An 18,886-nucleotide genomic window follows, 5' to 3' on the forward strand; every position below is an offset into this window, starting at 1 on the left:
ACAAAGAATAGAAATCTACTGGAAGGTCTTTTTGGTGCATGTCCCTGACCTTAGACACAAGCCGTGTCTTAATCATTAGCATTTCTTCTCAGTCATGAAAACCCGCCTCATAAAGTGACCTTATTATAGGAGCTAAAAAAATGAAGTATTTTGAGACTTGTGATTAAACCGGGAGAAGTGGGAGACTGTGGATGCCACAGGTGGTTCCATATGGTTGAATCCGATTCTGTGATACTCTGTGAATCCTCATTATTGTTTGAATCACTTATCATTTGCTTGGATTTACTTTAAAGGCAAACTTTCTTTTCTGTGGGCCGTTCTTCTCCCCTGAGGGTCTCTTCCAACCAAAATGATTCTCTGATTTGATACTGTGTACAACATAAGCACCTTTTGTTTTCTGTAAAACCTGCCTTTGCAGTCTTTTGTTACTGACTCATTTTTGTCTCTTTCAAATTATCTCTGTTTTCGTAACTTTCACAACTTTCAGAATCTCTCCAAACTCGCTATATTATTTATTGCTTTTTGAGGTAATGGCCACAAAAAGAGGAACAAAGAAATCATAATTCCAGCTTAATCCTCTGGTCTTTGCAATGTCTGTTTTCTCTAGTCTTCCCACCTTCAGTACCTCACGTGGCGCCCAAGCCATCGTGAGAGGTTAACAAAAGTTTGTGATTATTTTACTGTGTATGTTCAATAGACAAGTGCTTTTACTAGCTGTCAAGTGTTTACGTGATGGAGTTGCATCTATAGAGGACATACACATCTTTTGTTAAGATGATGCACAGCCCTGTCAGTCTCCTCAAGGGGCCTGGAGGAACCCTTCTGCTGGTTCAAACAGGCACAGACCAGCATCCATTGCTGCCCCACAGCCACCCAACCCACAGCAGCGAGAGGGTGCCAGGTGAGCAGGTGGAGGCTGGGCTCCCCCTGCACTGGGGCAACGAGGCTTTTTTCTCAGGGCTGCCTGCAGAGAGAAGCCAGCCTGCCCTGGGCCTGCTGTTTTGAGCAGCTGCCGTGATACGCACCACTAGACAGTGGGTCACGGCTTCACCGAAGGCCTGCGCGGAACTCTCCCTTACTGACAGAGCCGGGCACGGGGCAGTACCACGCCATATGTCCCTTCCATATCAAGCTGGTGTCAGGCTGTGCTCTCCTTGGACACCCTGTTCCCCTCCTCCCATCACGGTCGCCACTCAGGTAGGTCTCTTGCCCACGCCAGGCTCTGGCAGATCCCCTCACAGAATCACAAAATGTTAGGGATTGGAAGGGACCTCGAAAGATCATCTAGTCCAGCCCCCCTGGCCGGAGCAGGAACACCTGGATGAGGCTACACAGGAAGGTGTCCAGGCGGGTTTTGAATGTCTCCAGAGAAGGAGACTCCACAACCTCCCTGGGCAGCCTGTTCCAGTGCTCTGTCACCCTCACTGAGAAGAAGTTTCTTCTCATATTTAAGTGGAACCTCTTGTGTTCCAGTTCATACCCATTACCCCTTGTCTTATATTGGTTGTCACTGAGAAGAGCCTGGCTCCATCCTTGTGACACTCACCCTTTATACATTTATAACCATTAATGAAGTCACCTCTCAGTCTCCTCCAAGCTAAAGAGACCCAGCTCCCTCAGCCTTTCCTCGTAAGGCAGATGCTTCACTCCCTTAATCACTCATGAGATTGCTGTGTGGAGAACTGAGATTTTCTGCATAAAATTCTTCCCTTTCTTGATCTTGGAAACAGGAAGAGCAGAAAGCAATTATTTGCTATGTATTTATTGATGATATATAACTATTGGTTGAGATGCAAGTTTTCTGCAGCTGAATACAACGTGCCCTAGAGCTCGATGCCTCATCGCCATAATCCAGGCAGCCCACGGCCGCACCCCGAGGGGGGCAGCCTGACCTTCACATGGACCCGCTCCGCCCCTTCACACCCACTAGCGGGTAACGGCTCCCGCCCCGCCTCACGTGCAGCGCAGGGCGGGAAGGCGGAGGGGGCAGGTGAGGCGGCACCGGCCGCCGGGGGGCGGGCAGTGACCTCCGCGGCGGGCGCGGCCCCGCCCTTCCGCCACCGCTATATCAGGAGGGGGGCGGGCGCCAGGGCGGGCCTGAGCGTGTGCGGGCACCGAGGTGAGCGGGGAGGCGGGAGCTGGGTGGTGTGGGGACGGGCTGGGGGCCATCCCTCCCGGCTGTAGCCCGGCGGCCACCGCAGCGGCAGCGCGAACGGGCGCGGGAGGTGTCGGAGGAGGTGACTCCTCAGGCAGGAGGGCGCCGCTGCTCTTTCTTTCCTTCCCCCACTCCTCCGCCGTGCTCAGGGAGCGGCGGGGGGTCGGCGGCGCCGTGTTCTCCTCGGGAGATGCTTCCTCGCTGTCCCTGGCAAGGGCGTGATGAAGGGCCGAGCCCGGGCCTCGGAGCCGGCGGGGCGGGGTGCGGAGGCAGCTCCGCTCTCGCTGGCGGGGCCCGCGGCGGGGGCTGAGCGGGCGTCCCGGGGAAATGCGGGTTTTCTCCTCCTCGGCCGCTCGCCTCGCTCGGTGCGGGCGGCTGGTGGCCGCGGGGCTGCTGTGCCGCAGGGCAGGGAGGCAGAAATGTGGTGTCATTGCTTTCCAGGAGCAGGTGTGGGGAGTAGGAGATGAGGGTAGCGGGGCATCCCTGGCAGAAATTCTCTGCTCAAGGTTAAAGCCCAGCCCCTCCCATCAAGGCTGGTGTCTTGCCGTGGCACAGGCACATCTTTTGGATGGGCGTAGGCAGAGACCAGTTCCTCGTGAAGAATGAGGCGGCTGTAACTCAGCGTGCTGCTTGCTTTATTAAGCTTTTTTTTCTTCAGTTGAAATGTGTTTAATTTTGTAATTCTTGCTTGGACTGCCGCAAAGCTCGTGAGGGGCTAAAACTGATCGAACGGGGGTAAGGAGAGGGGCTGTACCTTCAGGCATGCCTCTTCCACATCTTCATTCAGGCTGCAGCATGGATGTGAGGCTGGCAGCATGATTTGCAATTGCTTGCTTGCAGTTTTTTCCCTTGTGGGTGATGTGTGCAGGAAACCCGCCTAGTTTTATATGGACACTATATTGGGTTTCTGGAATCATCCCCTGTGCTGTCTGATTCTGCCTATGTAAAGGATTTCTGGTGTCTGGATGGGTGGGGAGACTCGAGCAATACAAAGTTTGCCTTGCTTTGAAATTTCTGCTACAGATATTCTGAAAGGGGGAGGGAGAAGAGTGAGAGATGGTGATGAATTCTTATCGAGGCTCAATTTTGTGGCTGTGTTTTCTGAGTGTGTGATAAGATGTAACTTAAAAAAAAAAAAAGTGGGGGAGAGAGAGTAGGGTGAGAGAGATTTAAATAAAATGAGTTTCTTTGCAGCTCCATCCATTTCAATGGTGCAGCTTTCCCAAGCCCCTTTCTGTCGCCCATCATCACCTTCAGGCTGGTCAGAGGAGGGCAAGGACAAGAGCATGAAGGCGGCCAAGCAGCAGGTGAACCCGTCTGGGGAGAGCCAACCTCCCTCCAGCCCCCTGCAGTCTGCGCTGAACTCGGCAGCCTCTCCTTCCCAGGCATATGAGACTTACATAGATAATGGGCTTATCTGCCTCAAACACAAGATCAGGAACATTGAGAAAAAGAAGGTAACTTGTTTTGTCTTTGGTATGGAACATATTTAAACTGCTGATTGTAAAACTCACTGCGTATTTTATGGTAGCTGGAATAAGATTGTCTATGTACATAGAGGATAATAATGGATTTTTTTTTTTTTCAAATAGCCTGTGAAAGGACCTAATTGTGGATTTGCTAGTGGCTTTTTGTTACCATTTATTACTGCCGAGTAGTAAAGAATGGTGTCCTTTACTCTGTTCTGAAATTGCATTTGACATTGTGTGAGCATAACATTATAGCTTTGGAGAATCAGGATTGCAGATAACTATGAACCTGCTCTCAGCCTCTGGCTTTACAGTGCATGTCCAGTAGTTAGCAAAAGTAACTGAATGTTCATCAAAACTGGGGATGCTTCTCTAATAGACTGCATCAGTTCAGAACTATTATAACTTGAAACTGATTTGGAGATGGCTTAGTCTTGCAGAAATCTTCATATTTCTTCTATCGATTAAATGCACCTAATATTAGGATGTAGAGATGTATGTAAAATTGGAAATTAGAACAGTGTTTCCTATGACTCATGGAAACATTGAATTCTACTAAGTATGTATTGCCCTTCAATTTGAATAAATGTTTGACTTCTGTATTTTAAATGTAGTTGAATGTTATTCACTGGAAAGCATTTATACAGAAAGCCTCCAAAGCTAGCTCTCTTGCTTTGAACTGTGCTTTTCTGAGGGGGGCAGAATAGTGTTAATAAGAAAAAGAACTGAGATAATGACACATGTAAAATATTGTGGCTATAGCTGCCCAGACTTTTGCATTCCAAGATTTTTCAGTTGATTGGCAGGTGACTGAAGGATATGTACATGATTTTTAATTGGGAAAATGCCATTTTCCCAAAAAAGTAAGCTGTTTCTGGACTGGATCAGGATTATAAGTAAAACAATTATATGAATATGTTTGTGCTTCTCTGAATGTCTGAAAAGCTTTGTGTTATGTCTTGGGGTGAGGAGAGGGAGTAGATCAGGCTTTTGGCCATGTGGCTAGGGGACTTGACCTTCCTGCAGCAGATGCAGTATTACTGCTGTCTCATGTCATGCATCATGCTGTAATTTTGAAGGATGTGAGACAAGCATGTTTTCTTTGTGTAATTAACCAACTCTAACTTGAGAAATTCACAGCAGTAATATTCTTTGGACAGAATTAGAATACAAGGATCTTTAACTTTCACATGAATGACAGTATGGTCTCCTGAGCAAATGAAAGTGGGACTTACTAGAGTGAGTAGAAAGTATTCCTAGTCAAAGGTACTGTGTCAGTGAAATGCTATGTGGGTAGATATACAAAACAAATAGTTTTCAACTTCACGGTAGTGAACTCCCCTTTCTTTTCCCTATGTATATACAGCAGCTTGTAGTACCTACTAGTTTAGTGTAATTTTAAAGACTGAGTATATTGGAAATTAATCTTATTTCTTCACTAAAGACATTAGTTTACTTTCTTAGGAAATAGCACTATAAAATCTTGATGACATAACTGAAGCCAAATTTTGAAAGACATGCTCTGGAAAAATAGGCATGGTTATTCAAGGCTAACATAACTAAATTCTAGCACTGACTAGGAAAAGCTGAGAAAGCTTAACTTAATATAAGGACACTGGATGTGTTTGGAGCCCCTTAAAGATCTAGGTTCAATGCATTAGTATTTCTTAAATGAAACAAAGGTAGCAAGTAAGGAATGAAAGATAGGAAAGGTAAGTAGGCAGTCCTGAAGACTGAGATTGCCAAATCAGTGGCATAGCAATACTCTTTGTTCCTTTCTTCTGAAAATGAAAGGAAGTAGTAAAATTCCTATTCTGTTGCAGTGTGCAGATGACTTAAAATGCAGAAAGAATATGTAACTTCACTTGTACCCCATACTCCACATTAGACAGAAATAAATATAAAACCTTTACTTTGGATTTTCCTACAGCTCAAACTAGAAGACTACAAAGATCGACTGAAGAAGGGAGAAGCCCTCAATCAAGACCAGTTGGTAAGTTTGCTTTGTGTAGGAATGGGTGTCATTAAAAACTTCAGGTGTGTTAGAAGAGATAGGTTGCTGAAAGTTTTACAAAAGTAATGTCTGAAGGCTTGCAATGGTATTATTCACAGAACCAAATGGATAAAAATTGTTGCTAGTTAAGCTGAACAGTGAGCCCAGAAACTTTAAGTCTCCTACTTTAGCCTTTGAGTAGTGTGCTGAATTAATAGAAGGTCTTTGTTTATCTTTGCTCTATAGACTTTCAGCTTCACCTTTATTTCTTGATGAGTTGCCTGTATGCACCTCATCTATATGGCATTGCAGTGTCAGAAGCCAAACCTCAAGTCTTCTTGGGTAGCTAATTAATCCTCATGACTTCTTTATTACCAGTTGTTACTTGAAATAGGCTGTTGGCTTCATGGTGCTGTTGGTTACAAGTAGCTGTTGACAAACAGTCCCTGATGGTAAAAAGGAAGATTCTGGTCTAACTTGCATGGTATCTAAAGGCTTCCCTAATACAAGAATCTAGCTCTGAGTTAATTAGTTTGGAATAGTCCTAGGAATACCTGTCCTAGTGCTGCCATTAGATAGCTGGGAGTTGCCAACACTCTCAAATGCTGTTAGAACAGTATGTCTGTGATCCACTTTGTGGAGCTGGCTTCAAATTGCCTGGTGTTAAAACAGTGGTTCTGGCTTTTTTCTGTCTTGCGCCAGAATGGATTCTAGAACTGAAGCAGAGTCTGAGTAGCAGTGTCACATAATCCAAAGGGTTTACTGCGCTAGTCATCTAGGAATCACATTTTTAAAATGTACTTCATGGACATCCTAAAGAACAATTGTGTGATAAAGGGCACTTGACACTTGAGTGGTAGTGCTGATCCTGCTAATGAACCAGTTGGAAAAATACTTCACTGACTGTTGGCTTTATCACAGTGCAGTAGTGTGAGAACACAAATGTGATTTCCTTACTCTGAATCATTTCTAAATAAGAAATAGACATAAATGGGCCAAGAGGGAAAATGATAAGTTGTTAAAGTGGAGTAGACCTATTGGAGTGAATGATCATTTAGCACTTAATTACAAAATCTGTGGTGTCTTGCCATCTCAAGAGCAGAAGTAAATTAATTAAATTTGATGCTTTGAAGTAGGATGACAACCTTTTAGTTCCTCTAAATTCAACCTGGAATCAGGTGGGCAAGAGCCTTTTGTGTTTAGATAATACGTGTTAAATACAGTCTGTTCTCTTCTGTCACTGGCAGTGACACTATTGAACAGTATTCTGTGTAGGTCTGAATAGTCTGAAACAGTTCTAAAGCTACTTCTAAATTTGATTAATCATCTTTGTTATACACACTGGACTGTGAAGAGCTGTTAGGTGAAAGTGAAATTAAGATGTGAGGAATTACAGAGGTGAAGGATTCCATAGATGTTTTTCTTGCAGATGTGTCCAGCAGCCCCACTCACTTAAGAAAATGGCAGTTAACTTGGTTACTGGCTTTCAGTATCCCCAGTGGAGCTTAACTTCTTTAGAATTAGTATTTTTAGTCCCGTTTCTGGGCTCTCAGACTTCTAAAATTGAGAGTTGTATTCAGTCTTGCTAGTGAACTGACCAGTGATAAACTGTTCAGATGACTACTGTACAAGTGTGTGTCAACTCAGTATCTAAAAAATAATTAGTCAAGAGCTGTGTTCCAGGGGTTAAAATACAGAAATACTGCATTTGTACCTTTCAGATGCAAATTCTCAATCTATGTACAAATACTGGGACCTGGTGATTGAAGCTAGAGCAGGTCATTAATAGCTTGGACATTTGCTTAAAGAAACCTGACTGCCTATAATACAGTGGAGCTCTAATGTAACTTGTAGTCTATATTTTTTCATTGTTTCTCAGGCAAAAGAAGTAGTGCACATCTGGTAATGAACTTGTTTTGTAAGCAGTTTGGGTTAAACTCATTACTTGTCCTGCCTGCCAGAGCTAATATGTGTGCTAGCCTTACTTAGGAAACATTTGTTTCAAAAAATTAGGAGCTTCCAGCAAGTTAAATGCTCTCACTAGTAATATTGTGCTGTTTAGCCAGCTAAGCAGACTTTCCTCGGTACTGTTGCTCTAACATGCTGTTAATGTTAATAACAGATTTGACGAAAGAAAACTATTGCTTTCCTGCAGGCTGAGTTAAAGCTTCTTACCAGAGCAGTGCTAACTGTTTTTGATGCTTTCAGGTTGGGAGTTTTACTCTGGGATTTGCATGGTTAAAAGCACACTTGCCACAGTCTATCTAGTTGTTGGTGTTAAATTGTGAATCTTCCTCACCTGTGTGGGTATTGAGGTCTTAGAAGTCGTTCTCCCACATGTTAAGTGAACTTTATAGTTTGTCCTTAAAAGTTGTTTGGTAACTTGTGAGAGGACAACTTAAGCTACCAGGTGAGTGTAATTCAAACACTGAGTGAGTAACTCAAACTTCATTGTGCTGAGTAGCATTTAGGCCTAGTAATATCTAGTAAACCACAAATAAGTGAATACAAGTAACTGAACAATTGAACTGATTGAACAAATGAATGTGTAATTTGTTTTCCAGTTGCTTAGAAACACACATGGAATTTGCACATGTCCCAGATCTTATTGGGACAGTAGATTAAGCTTTTGTCACTGCACTGATGAAACACTTATCAACACTAACGCTAGTTTGAAAGAGCTTTATATTAGACTGAGTGGCTCATTCTAGAAAAACTTCTGATATCATGCCATGAGCATAAACCAAACTGACTGTAAAGCACATGTGAGCAGCTGAAATGAAACTTAACTTGTTACTTCCCAGGCATCCCTTATGGTATGAGGATATGGGCAGCATGCCTGAACTACGGCATTTTGCCATCTTCAGAGCTGTCAAGGAGACTTATAAAAATGAACTGACTCCTCAGTGGGGAAAAAACTCAAAAATAGGCTATATCAAAATGCAATTAATAATCTAGTTTATCTACTTTTGAATAGTCTTTTTGAAGACTGGCTAGTAAAATATTGGTGAAAGCCATCAGCAAAGACAGGAATACTGCTTTATTTGTGGAAACTAAACTTGAAATACTTTTCTCAAAGTATGACTTCTATATTGTTTTCTTTCTGAAGTTTGTAGTAATTATCTGTGAAGACATTCAGCTAAGCATCAGCGTAAAAGATCAGTGCTGAACTTGTCCATCTCCGGTAGTCTTTCTAGGCTTTCATATCAGCATCTGATTTTAAGTAGTTGTTTACCTATGGGAACAAAAGGAAACATGAAATAACTAGTATCCTGTTTTCAACATTAGTGCACCAAGTATTGCACAAGATGTTGCCTGGAAAGTCTAATACAGACAAACTTGTAGGATATCTGTGCGGTGGTGTGAGCTGGCTTTGTATTACACCTCAGACAGTCATGGATGAATTCTATTCATGACTAAATTTAAAGTACCAGTTACAGGCATAGTATCTTTAAGAAAAAAATACAATTTTGGAGAAGTATACCAGTTCTCAAGGAAAACTGAAGTACGAGGGGAATGAGATGCAACCAGTAGTCTTAAGCATGAAAACCACATTTTTATTTATTCCTTTGTAGGAGGCAGTAGAGAAGTATGATGAAGTAGTACACAACTTGGAATTTGCCAAGGAGCTTCAGAAGACTTTTTCAGGACTTAGCCAAGATGTAAGTATGAAATGCTGTTCCTGACACTGTCAGGAGGTAACTACAAAATTTGTGCTACTTTTGTAACGGCTACATTTATATGCCAATACACAGAATATTAGGAGCATTTTGGTGCTTGTTAACTAGTTTTGTCTAGGTCTTGTCACTTGGTACACAAAGGCTATAAATAAACTTCAGTGAGTCCAGTGGTGGGCCTCTGAATGGCTGGGGGCTAGAGCATGAGACCTGTGTGGAGAGCCTGGAAGAAAGGGCCGTGTTGGGCCTGGTGTAGTGAAGGTTTGGCAGGAGATGTAATATTAACCTTCAAATACCCAAAAGATTACTGAAAGGATGGAACCAGGCTTTTTGCTGAGAGATGTGGTAGAAGGAATAATCATAAATTGAAAGATGTTCCAACTAGATAGGAGGAACAGGATCACTCTGAGGATAATTGAGCACTAGAGCAAGCTGCTTAGAGAAGCAGTAAAATCTGTCCCTGTATCTTTTCAAGACTTAACTGCACAAACCAGGGCTGTCCTAAAATTACATTTGGCCCTTTGAAGGCAACTGTGAGGCTGATGTTAACCCCAGTGAAAATGAATTTGACACCCCTGCTAAACAATCTGGTCTCAATGACTTCCCAAGATCCCGTCCAAACTGGGTGTTCTGATGTTTCCAGTGAGGGAAAGTGCTGGGGTTAAGTCACTTTGGTTTCAGTGAGAAGTACAGCTCTCAGTAAATTTTACTGAAGCTTGTGGAGTTTGCCACTTACTCTGCTGTAGTTAGTTGTCTCTAATTATGGAAAGTCACATAATTAGTGCTTTATTTAATATTTATTCAGGGTTTAAAGCACTACATACATTAATTTTGTGTAAACGAGTGTTTTATCTCTGGAGAAACTAGTCTCTTGGCTCAAGCAAATACTATCCTTATGAAAAGATCCGATCCAAGGTAGCACAGGGAATGCTAAACATGATTAGTCACTGCTCTGGTGGTATTTCTGTGCCTCTTACAGACTGCTGAAGGACTAGTAAAATGGCTTGTCTTGGTGTTGACTGATATGCTAACAATTTTGCTATAGAGGCTTATCTTGTATATGTAGTAATTCCAGGCAGTGCAGTAAATATCTTGAAGCTCTATGTGAGCAGAGATTTAAGAGCCTTTTCAGCAGTGTTGCTGCTTTGGGTTCCCTCAGTCATTGTATGTTGAATGTAAACTACTGTGCTGAATGTCAAAGCTTAGTTTGCTTCTTATTGCTTTTCTCTGTGTAGCTGCCTGTAAAATATCAGAAATGAAGGGTTATGACCCAGGGTATCTTTCTGTAGGTGTTTTTAGTAATCCAGGATTAACTTCTACCAGTTAGTGTTTGTCCTTGAAGTTATGCTGCATATAGAAGTTAACCCACTTTTTTCTTTCCTTGGCTCTACTTCTACCAGTGTAGAGTCTACAGCCAATACCCATTAGTGGAACACTACGGGCTATTCTGGCAACAACAGCCTTATATTTTTTTACAGTGTGTTCTAGAAAACAAAATTTTCATAGATTTTTGCAAAGAAACTTAAGATACCGTGTATTGAGGCATTTAAAATTTTGCAGTTACTTATTAGTACCTGAGAAGCTTCTCAAATGCATGCGGGCCATGTATGTTCTGTGACTTCTGGTGTTGCTTATTTTGAGTGCTTCAGTCTTCTGCCAACAGAAATAAGAGGAACTGTAGGATTCTGCTGTATTACTTAAATTGGAGTATTCAAAAGTCAAGAGGCAGTTGTCTCACTAGGAGAAATCTGAGGCAACTTCTGAATCACTAACTTCATGTGATAAGTGGTCAGCTAGGCTTGGATTTTTAGATGGGTATAAATTCTACCAGTTCCTTATATTCAGTTGTGAAAGCTGTTAGAGTAGAACAGCTAGCCAGCGTAACCAGGATCTGAATGTCATAAAGGCATATACCAGGTGAAGCTACCAGTATCAAGTTTGACTAAAAGCTAGATGTGTAGAGAAATTAGCAGGTAAATGGGGAGCTCTTCCAGAGGAGGACCTGGAGAGATCTTGGGTATCTGAAGAGAGTTAGAAGCTTCCGTTATCTAACTAAAATCAGTCATTTCGATCAACATGGGATGATCAATACTAGAAGTTGCTGCGTTTTATCCTAGAGACCTGTTACTAAACCATGATGTTTAACTGTTGAATTCATGTATTGAAATAGCTGCTGAAAGCACAGAAGAAGGCTCAGCGAAGAGAGAGTCTACTGAAGCTTGAAGCAGAGAAGAAGAAACTGCGTACAATACTTCAAGTCCAGTATGTGCTGCAGAACTTCACTCAAGAGCATGTTCAAAAAGATTTCAAAGGTGGTATGAATGGTGCAATATACTTGCCTTCTAAAGAACTAGACTACCTCATAAGATTTGCAAAACTGACATGTCCAGAAAGAAATGAGAACTTGAGGTAAGTTCAGGATTATTATCTAATTGGTATGCTTCATTCATTATAATAAGTGTCTGCTGTTTGCCACTGCCATGTCTTGAAATATTATGCTTTAGGATACTAATTAAAATTCTGTTCAGTACATTTGCTTTAGTGTCAGACTAGAAATGTAGCATATCTACCTCACTCTGTGTTAAAGGAAAGCTGCAGCAATTACAGCCTCAGTTGTCCAAGTCACATACAAGCCCTGCCAACTTCTGTCTCCCTGTGGGGCTGAGGGGAGATGGTCCAATATCATTGTAAGCCAGGAGGCCGGTGCTGTGCCACTTCCCTGAGATTTCACTGTTAAGAAGTGAAAAAAGTGTGGTAAACACAGGAGAGCTGTTCTATATTACATTCTCATGATACCGATGTGCTTCTTTGTTCCAAAGGAACATGAGGTGGTAGTCCTGAGGCTATCTTGCTATTAGCTTCAAAGTAGTTTTAAAAATTTAACCAGAGTTTTTGATATCTCTGCACTAAAAGTCATGCTTTTTAAGGTAACAGGTTGTCAACAGATCTAATGTTTGTCTGTGCTACCTTGGCACCATACTTACGCTATGATGGCTTATGCTTAGCATGACAGCCTGTCTCTTTTTAAGACAGTGTACTAAGAATTGTATTTATATGTGGGAAGAGTAGTTATTAGCTGGTAAGTTGAAACACTTTATTGGGTGTGTTATTTCCATATTCAAACATGATTTAAGTTCTTAAAACTTCTAATCACTTGTCATATGTGAAACTTGCCTAATCTTAGCTCTTCTAAAGAACAGCTGCTTATAAAAAGCTACACAACAGGATTCTCATCCCAGTGAAGTAACTTTTATTTCTAGCTTATCCTCATTGTATTATACTTCCACAAGAAGCGTAATCCTTGCCTTTGGGCAAGTTTAATACTTCATGGTGGACTTCCAAATCCATTGTCTGGAGGGGGTGAGGTCATGGAGCTGTGTCAAAGGTTCTCAATAACTGAGAGTGGCAGGAGCTGTTGATGGCTGCTCTTACACCTGTACGTCCAATAAATGAGGTGATCAGCTAAATAAACAGCAATTGTTTCCCTGTTTGGGAATCCTGGCTTGGAATGAAGTCCAGGGATTTGGTCTTGTGGGATAGTGCTAGGCTCTCTAATCTGCCTTAATTACCAACAAAAGAGCTGCCATTTGCTAGATTAAATCATGTACAAACAGATACAGATCAATCACTTTCAGTAGTGGATAATGGTCTTAGGATTTACTCTATGTATACAGCCTTCATTTGGAAGGCTAAACATTAGTGTCTTAAAATGAGGGGCTCTGGGATACTACAAGACTTGATCTTGGCTATGACTCCACCTGGTAAAGCTGTCATTTATTTTTAGTGTTGAAGACCAGATGGAACAATCATCTCTCTACTTCTGGGACCTTCTAGAAGGAAGTGAGAAACCTGTGGTTGGAACAACATGTGAGTGTCTTGTTTAGAGAGGTAACTTAGAGGTCTGAAATTTGTGTGCTGTTTAAATGTCTTGAAAACAGTTAATATACATCAAAGGCTACTAAGTTAAGGACTTTCAAGTGCTGTGTTTAACTCTGTTACCCAAGGATGTACTGCTGTTTGTTCCAGGTTCTGGGTTTTTTTGGTACAGATCAATAACAAAACAGCATGCTTTCTTTTTCCAAGTAAAGACTTACTCTTCTACCAACATCCTAGCACCTCTTTGAGGAATAATGATGGTCATTTGAAAGTTGATGCATTAATACCATACAGAATCAGCAGTGGGAATTTTTTTGATAGCTATCTGCAAATCAGTTAAAAATCAGTTCCCAGCCATGAAATGCTTAGAAATATACTGATGTATATTAGAAATATACTGATGTATATTATGAAGCTTTAGCGGCCCCAGGCTGAAAGTCCCACAGCACTGAAGATTCTACCTTTTGTAGGAACGCCAGGGTCATACCCATTTTTTTTTACTACAGTGCAGGATACCACACTAAGGAAGGACAGTTATTGCTGGAACTTGCTGTGATCTCTAATCATGCACAGTGTGATCTAACTTTGACCTGTTGCAAGTATCTTCACTCTTCAAGTGTACAAAAATCTGTGGGACTCCATATTTTCTTCCTTCTGTGGCTTAGTTTCAAAAATCCGGGTTGTAAGCCTTCATACACGTTCTGTGTTCCTATTGAGAACTTGCTTGTGAGGAAGCTGTTGTTACTTGAATTGTAGTGTCTTTCCTATTGCAAACAGACCTTGTTTGTCCTGTTTGTGCTGATCTTGTAATGGCTACGCAGCAGTAATCTTTCATTTGTCATTGAAAATAATGTTGTTGAAACTGTTAGACCAGAGCACTGATGTTCCCTACCTAATTTCCACATACAGATAGTTGAACTGACAACTGAGTGTTAACTCTTTCCATACAGTTCTGGACAAAGTGCAAGGTGGCCTTGTATGGCCACAGGCTAGTAACTTTATGCTTGTATTTGTTGACATGAATTGATAGTTGCCTCATTATCTTGGGATCAATACTTTTGTAGCTTTTTGGCTATCATCTAAAGAACTTCTGTGACTATTTTGTCAGTATCTCTATCACTTTAGTGTCAGTATTATGTTGTTCTGTGTGAAAGCTAAACTTCAGATAAAGCTGTTATGACTTATTAGCATTCATTGCCTTGGAAGGCAATTTTTTTATATCTGTATTAAATTCTAGCTTCTATTCCTGTTCATATGATGGTCACTGGTAGGAGTGATCTTTCACTGAACATTTGTCCTGTTCTCAAGGCTGCCCTGTCTCTAGGTCCTCTGAAAGAATTTCTACTATCACTGCTATTTCTGAGGTCTTACTCTCTCCTCTCAGCTGCTGTCTCTTTTTTGCATAAAGGAGGAAACTGGACAGTGACTCTGAGTATCCAGTTAAGTTTTTCTTCAACCATGTCAACTTTAGCTTTTCTAGAACTTTAGAGGATTAAGTTCAGTCTGGAACAGTATTGTTTTCTCCTTCTCTGCCTGCTTATGCAGTTGATATTTTTTCCTTCTGAGACTTAGCATCCTGTCACTGGGAAGAGGGTCTTGCAGGGCAGTTCCATAGTGACTTTGTATAGCTTTACCTATGCTACAGTCTGCACAACATGCAGCACTGGCCAGCTTATAGATAGTGAACAAATCCCTTTCTAAGTGTTTGGGAGACCTGGTGGCTCAGTGTTTACCTTGTGTGCATTTAAACACAAGCTGCAGTCTTATCTCTGCCTTACAAAGATGTTTTCAGTTGTAATACATAAAGCAATTTAAAATGTTTTAGTAAAGGAAAGTATATTATTGCTATAACTCGGTAAGATGTGTGAACTTGAAGTTGCAATTTATATAAAAGGAGGAAGTAAAGAGTCTTGATCTGTAATCTGAGTACTCCTTTAATTTCAAATTTTCATATCTTCATGGATTTTTACTCTTCAGATAAACACATGAAGGACCTGTTATCCAAACTTCTAGACTCTGGCTACTTTGAAAGTATTCCAACTCCTCGCACCACTGTGCCAGTAAAAGAATTGGAAGAAGTAAATAGAAAATCTGAGAGAACGAGACAGATGTCAAAAGGAGAGTCTGTCAAAGAACAAGGTAGAATATTACATGGTTCATTTTCTATATCATAATGTTGGGATAAGGTTGAACTGAGCATTGACTTTGCATAGCTTGATTTTAAATCTAATCCTGTGCTGTAGCTTACTTGCGATGTAGTAACTAAAATGAAACATGCAAGGCTTGCAGCCCTGTTATGGCTAATACTGTACCAAAAAAATTTAATTCATAGTAATAGGATGCTTTTGCCTTCCAAGCAAGTCTCCATGTTGAATATGTGAGAACTGTCTGGTGCAGGGAATATTACATATTACAATAACCAAATTAGGGATACTACAGAATGTTTGCTTAACTCTAAACTTCTGTAATTGCAAAACCAAATCGGAAAATAAAAGCTTGTCTAAAAAGAGCATGTTGACTGACGAGCTGACCTTTCAGAATATCTGGTTTAGCAATTGGCACTACTGTTTAAATAGAATTAAAGACTTGCTACTGTTTGGTCTGCCTTGCTGCATTTGATCAGTTGAAACAAATTAACATCCTTTTTCTAGAATCCCTTATGGAGCTTATGAAGTCTGAAATACAGCCACAGGAGGTAAGATACTTCACTGCTAATTGCTTTCCTTTAGTATTGTGATTTATCAGAAATATAACTGCACTTCTACAACTCTTTTTTAAACTTAAAAAGGGAGTTGAAACAGCAACTTAAGTGTTGCTTTATGTATGAAGCATTAAAGACTTGGTTGCATTTCTAATTCTAACCCCAAATTTATGGCTTCTCTAGGGTATTAGGGGATAAATAGGGCAGGACTATATGAAGCAGTACAGTACTTCAGTCCTCTGGTATTTTCCTTCCTAAACCAAAGCATCAGCCTTTAGAGTTGAAACATGCAGATCTTTTGTGTACTATAGGATAGAGAAGATACTGATCTACTAAAGCCATCTCTAAAAGCTAAGCTTATTGTAGCAGGATTGATATTGGTGGGCTTGAGAATGATGTAGGTCATGCTCTGATTTGTCAGAAAAGTAGGGATTCCCAAGAAAGACTTTTGTGCACAGGAGTGTGTAGATCTGTTTCAACAGCCCTTCAGACTTGTGAGTTAAGTACTCAAGCTTAAACTGGCAATAGCATAAAAACCATTAGACTTGGTTCAAAAGGTGGGGAGGGGTATCTTTTTTTAAGTGAAAATAACAGTTCTTAAAATGCTGAATCCATGTTTCCCAGGTATCCCACCAGTGGGTATACTCTAGAACAAGTTTTTTTGTAACCTACTGGTAACACTGTTACCTGACTCTGACACTTTTCTGGTGACTTGTCATAAAAAAATCTCAGCCAATGAGCCTCATACATCCTTCACTTTATAAATATATATATATATACATACACATACAAACACACACTTCCTCTTTATGACAAAGTGGTAACTCAGGAAAACTTCAGGACATCTTCATTGAACTCTTGGGCTTACAGTAAACACAGCATGAAGTTGTGAAAGTCTAGTGGTACTAAATCTGATTTTGTAGTATTTAAACTCCTTTAAGAATGATAGCTATATTTGGTTACTGGAGTTCCAAAGGGCCAAAGATTTTTGGGGAAGATAGTGGTGCTACACTTAGCAGAACATCTACTAATATAGTACCTCAAGGTATTTTACATGCTTAACAGGAGAGCTACCTTTTTAAAAATCACAATTGAATTTGATATTTTCACTGCCTAGGAACATCAGTTAGCATGGAGGATAAGGGTAATAAATTCAGCTCAAGTATGTTTCACTTGTATGGTTCGGGACTGTTTCATGCTTTTCTGTGGCATGCCAAGCACAGCTAGTCTGTGATGTTGTAGGATAAAGCCATGGCTTTCCAAGTAGGTTTTTATGGGTAGTGTTTAAACTGTCTAGGGTCTGCTTTTAGTCAGAAACTTTTAGTAGCTTGGTGACCTAACTTAACTGACCTGAACTGTAGTAGACAAATGTTTTCTTGGGAGCCATTAAGTTTCTTTGGTCTATATAGTTTCTCAACAGGCGTTATTTGCCTGAAGCAGAATACTCTGTCAAGAAGAAGCCAGAAGAGCCCAAATCTTGGGAAGCTGAGTGTGCTAGAAAGCAAGAACCTCCGAAGTCCTGGGAAATGCTTGTTGATATTGAAGAGCGGGAACAGAAGCAGAAACAAGAGACCTTAAAGCCTTGGGAAGCTCGTGTTAGGCAGCAAGAACCAAAAAGACCAGATTCTCCAAAGCCTTGGGAAGCTCGTGGTAAAGAGGAGGAGCAGAAGCGTGAGTCTACAAAGCCCTGGAACACCCGTGTTGAAGAGGAAGAACAGAAGAAGCAAGAAGCTCCAAAGGGCTGGGTAGCAGGTGTCCGAGAGGAGCAGGAGTCCCCCAAACCTTGGGTAGCGAAGGTTAGGGAGGAGCAGGACCAGAAGAAACAGGAATCAGCTAAGCCATGGGTAGCAAAAACTAGGGAAGAGCAGGAACAGAAAAAGCAGGAGTCCCCAAAACCTTGGGTAACCAAAGTTAAGGAAGAACCAGAACAAAAGCAGAAATCTCAAAAACCTTGGGTAGCCCAAACTAGGGAGCAACCAGAACAAAAGAAGCCAGAGCCTGTGAAATCGTGGGAAATGCCTGTTAGGGAAGAGCCAGAGCAAAAGAAGCAGGAGCCTGTGAAGGCTTGGTCTGCACATGTTAGGGAGGAGCCGGAACAAAAGAAGCAGGAGACTCGAGAGGCCTGGGAAAAAGCTGACAGGCAGCAGCACGTGTCATCACAACAGATACAGAACCCTCCGAAGACCTGGGGAGCTGCAAGTGTTGGGCCAAAGGAGCAGATGGGGCCAAAGAAGTTTGATATGGAACCCAAAGAAGTGAGTTGGCATATGTAGTATTACCTGTCATAAGTTTTTGACACTAGTGCATTGGACTAAAGATATCTGTTAGCACGGGCATTATAAGGTGCATTTTGTAGACCTATATTTAGACTCCTATTTCATTCTTGGGGAGAATAATTCTGGCTGTTAAACTTTATATATGAAGACTGAGATAGTCTGCTTTGCTTTTTACATCAACACAGTATTGCTGTGTTTGAGCCTTGAATAACTGCTTTATGCATAAGACAGAAGAATTAACTACATCCCCAGCTATTGGCTCTGTCCACTGTTATCGGTACAAAGCAGGTATGACTCATCGAGGGATCAAATACTTTGTCTGTGGCTGCATGCAAATAGCACTTCAGTAATTTTGTAGGCTTTTGATTAAAATAGCTGCTGATTCAAGAGAGATCTAACATCTAGATCAGGCAATACCAACTGTACAGGGGCTTAAATATGTATTTCCAGATGAATGCATAAGCCATACTGCTGTCCTGGAGAGCCTAACAATAGCAGAGTTTGTGTTAGAAATGTAAAATGAAAGCTATTGCAGGGCTTACAGCTGGGCAGGCTGCTAGCCTATAGTTACATTATGTTCTTTCTCACCTGTGCTTGGGTAGGAACAGCTGATAGTGTAAAATAGATATGACAGGCAAAATAGTTTAGTTAAATCAGTACGGTGATTAGTTTAGAGTTAAACTTCAGGAAAAAATATAAAGGAATTGAGTAATTCTCTTGTACACAATGTTGTCAGCAT

General features: G+C 41.3%; 1 protein-coding gene across 11 annotated transcripts in view; it reads left to right on the forward strand.

Moving 5' to 3' along the window:
* The first annotated feature begins 1,967 nt into the window (after positions 1 to 1,967).
* The window catches only part of CAPRIN2 (caprin family member 2), a 40,416-nt gene continuing 23,497 nt past the window's right edge, over positions 1,968 to 18,886 (forward strand). For 3 of the 11 annotated variants that reach the window (XM_065035226.1, XM_021284779.2, XM_065035195.1), the window contains exons 1-8: positions 3,199 to 3,612; positions 5,555 to 5,617; positions 9,193 to 9,279; positions 11,465 to 11,703; positions 13,079 to 13,161; positions 15,148 to 15,309; positions 15,822 to 15,865; positions 17,281 to 18,126. In XM_065035226.1, the coding sequence (XP_064891298.1) occupies positions 3,334 to 3,612; positions 5,555 to 5,617; positions 9,193 to 9,279; positions 11,465 to 11,703; positions 13,079 to 13,161; positions 15,148 to 15,309; positions 15,822 to 15,865; positions 17,281 to 18,126 (1,803 nt within the window). In that variant the 5' untranslated portion in view covers positions 3,199 to 3,333. Of the gene's footprint in view, positions 2,120 to 2,213; positions 2,238 to 2,751; positions 2,891 to 3,198; positions 3,613 to 5,554; positions 5,618 to 9,192; positions 9,280 to 11,464; positions 11,704 to 13,078; positions 13,162 to 15,147; positions 15,310 to 15,821; positions 15,866 to 17,280; positions 18,127 to 18,886 lie in introns of those variants that run through there. The other 8 variants (XM_065035234.1, XM_065035204.1, XM_065035220.1 and 5 more) reach the window with 7 other exon arrangements.

Source organism: Columba livia, chromosome 1, assembly GCF_036013475.1.
Source record: "Columba livia isolate bColLiv1 breed racing homer chromosome 1, bColLiv1.pat.W.v2, whole genome shotgun sequence".
Lineage (NCBI taxonomy): Eukaryota > Metazoa > Chordata > Aves > Columbiformes > Columbidae > Columba > Columba livia.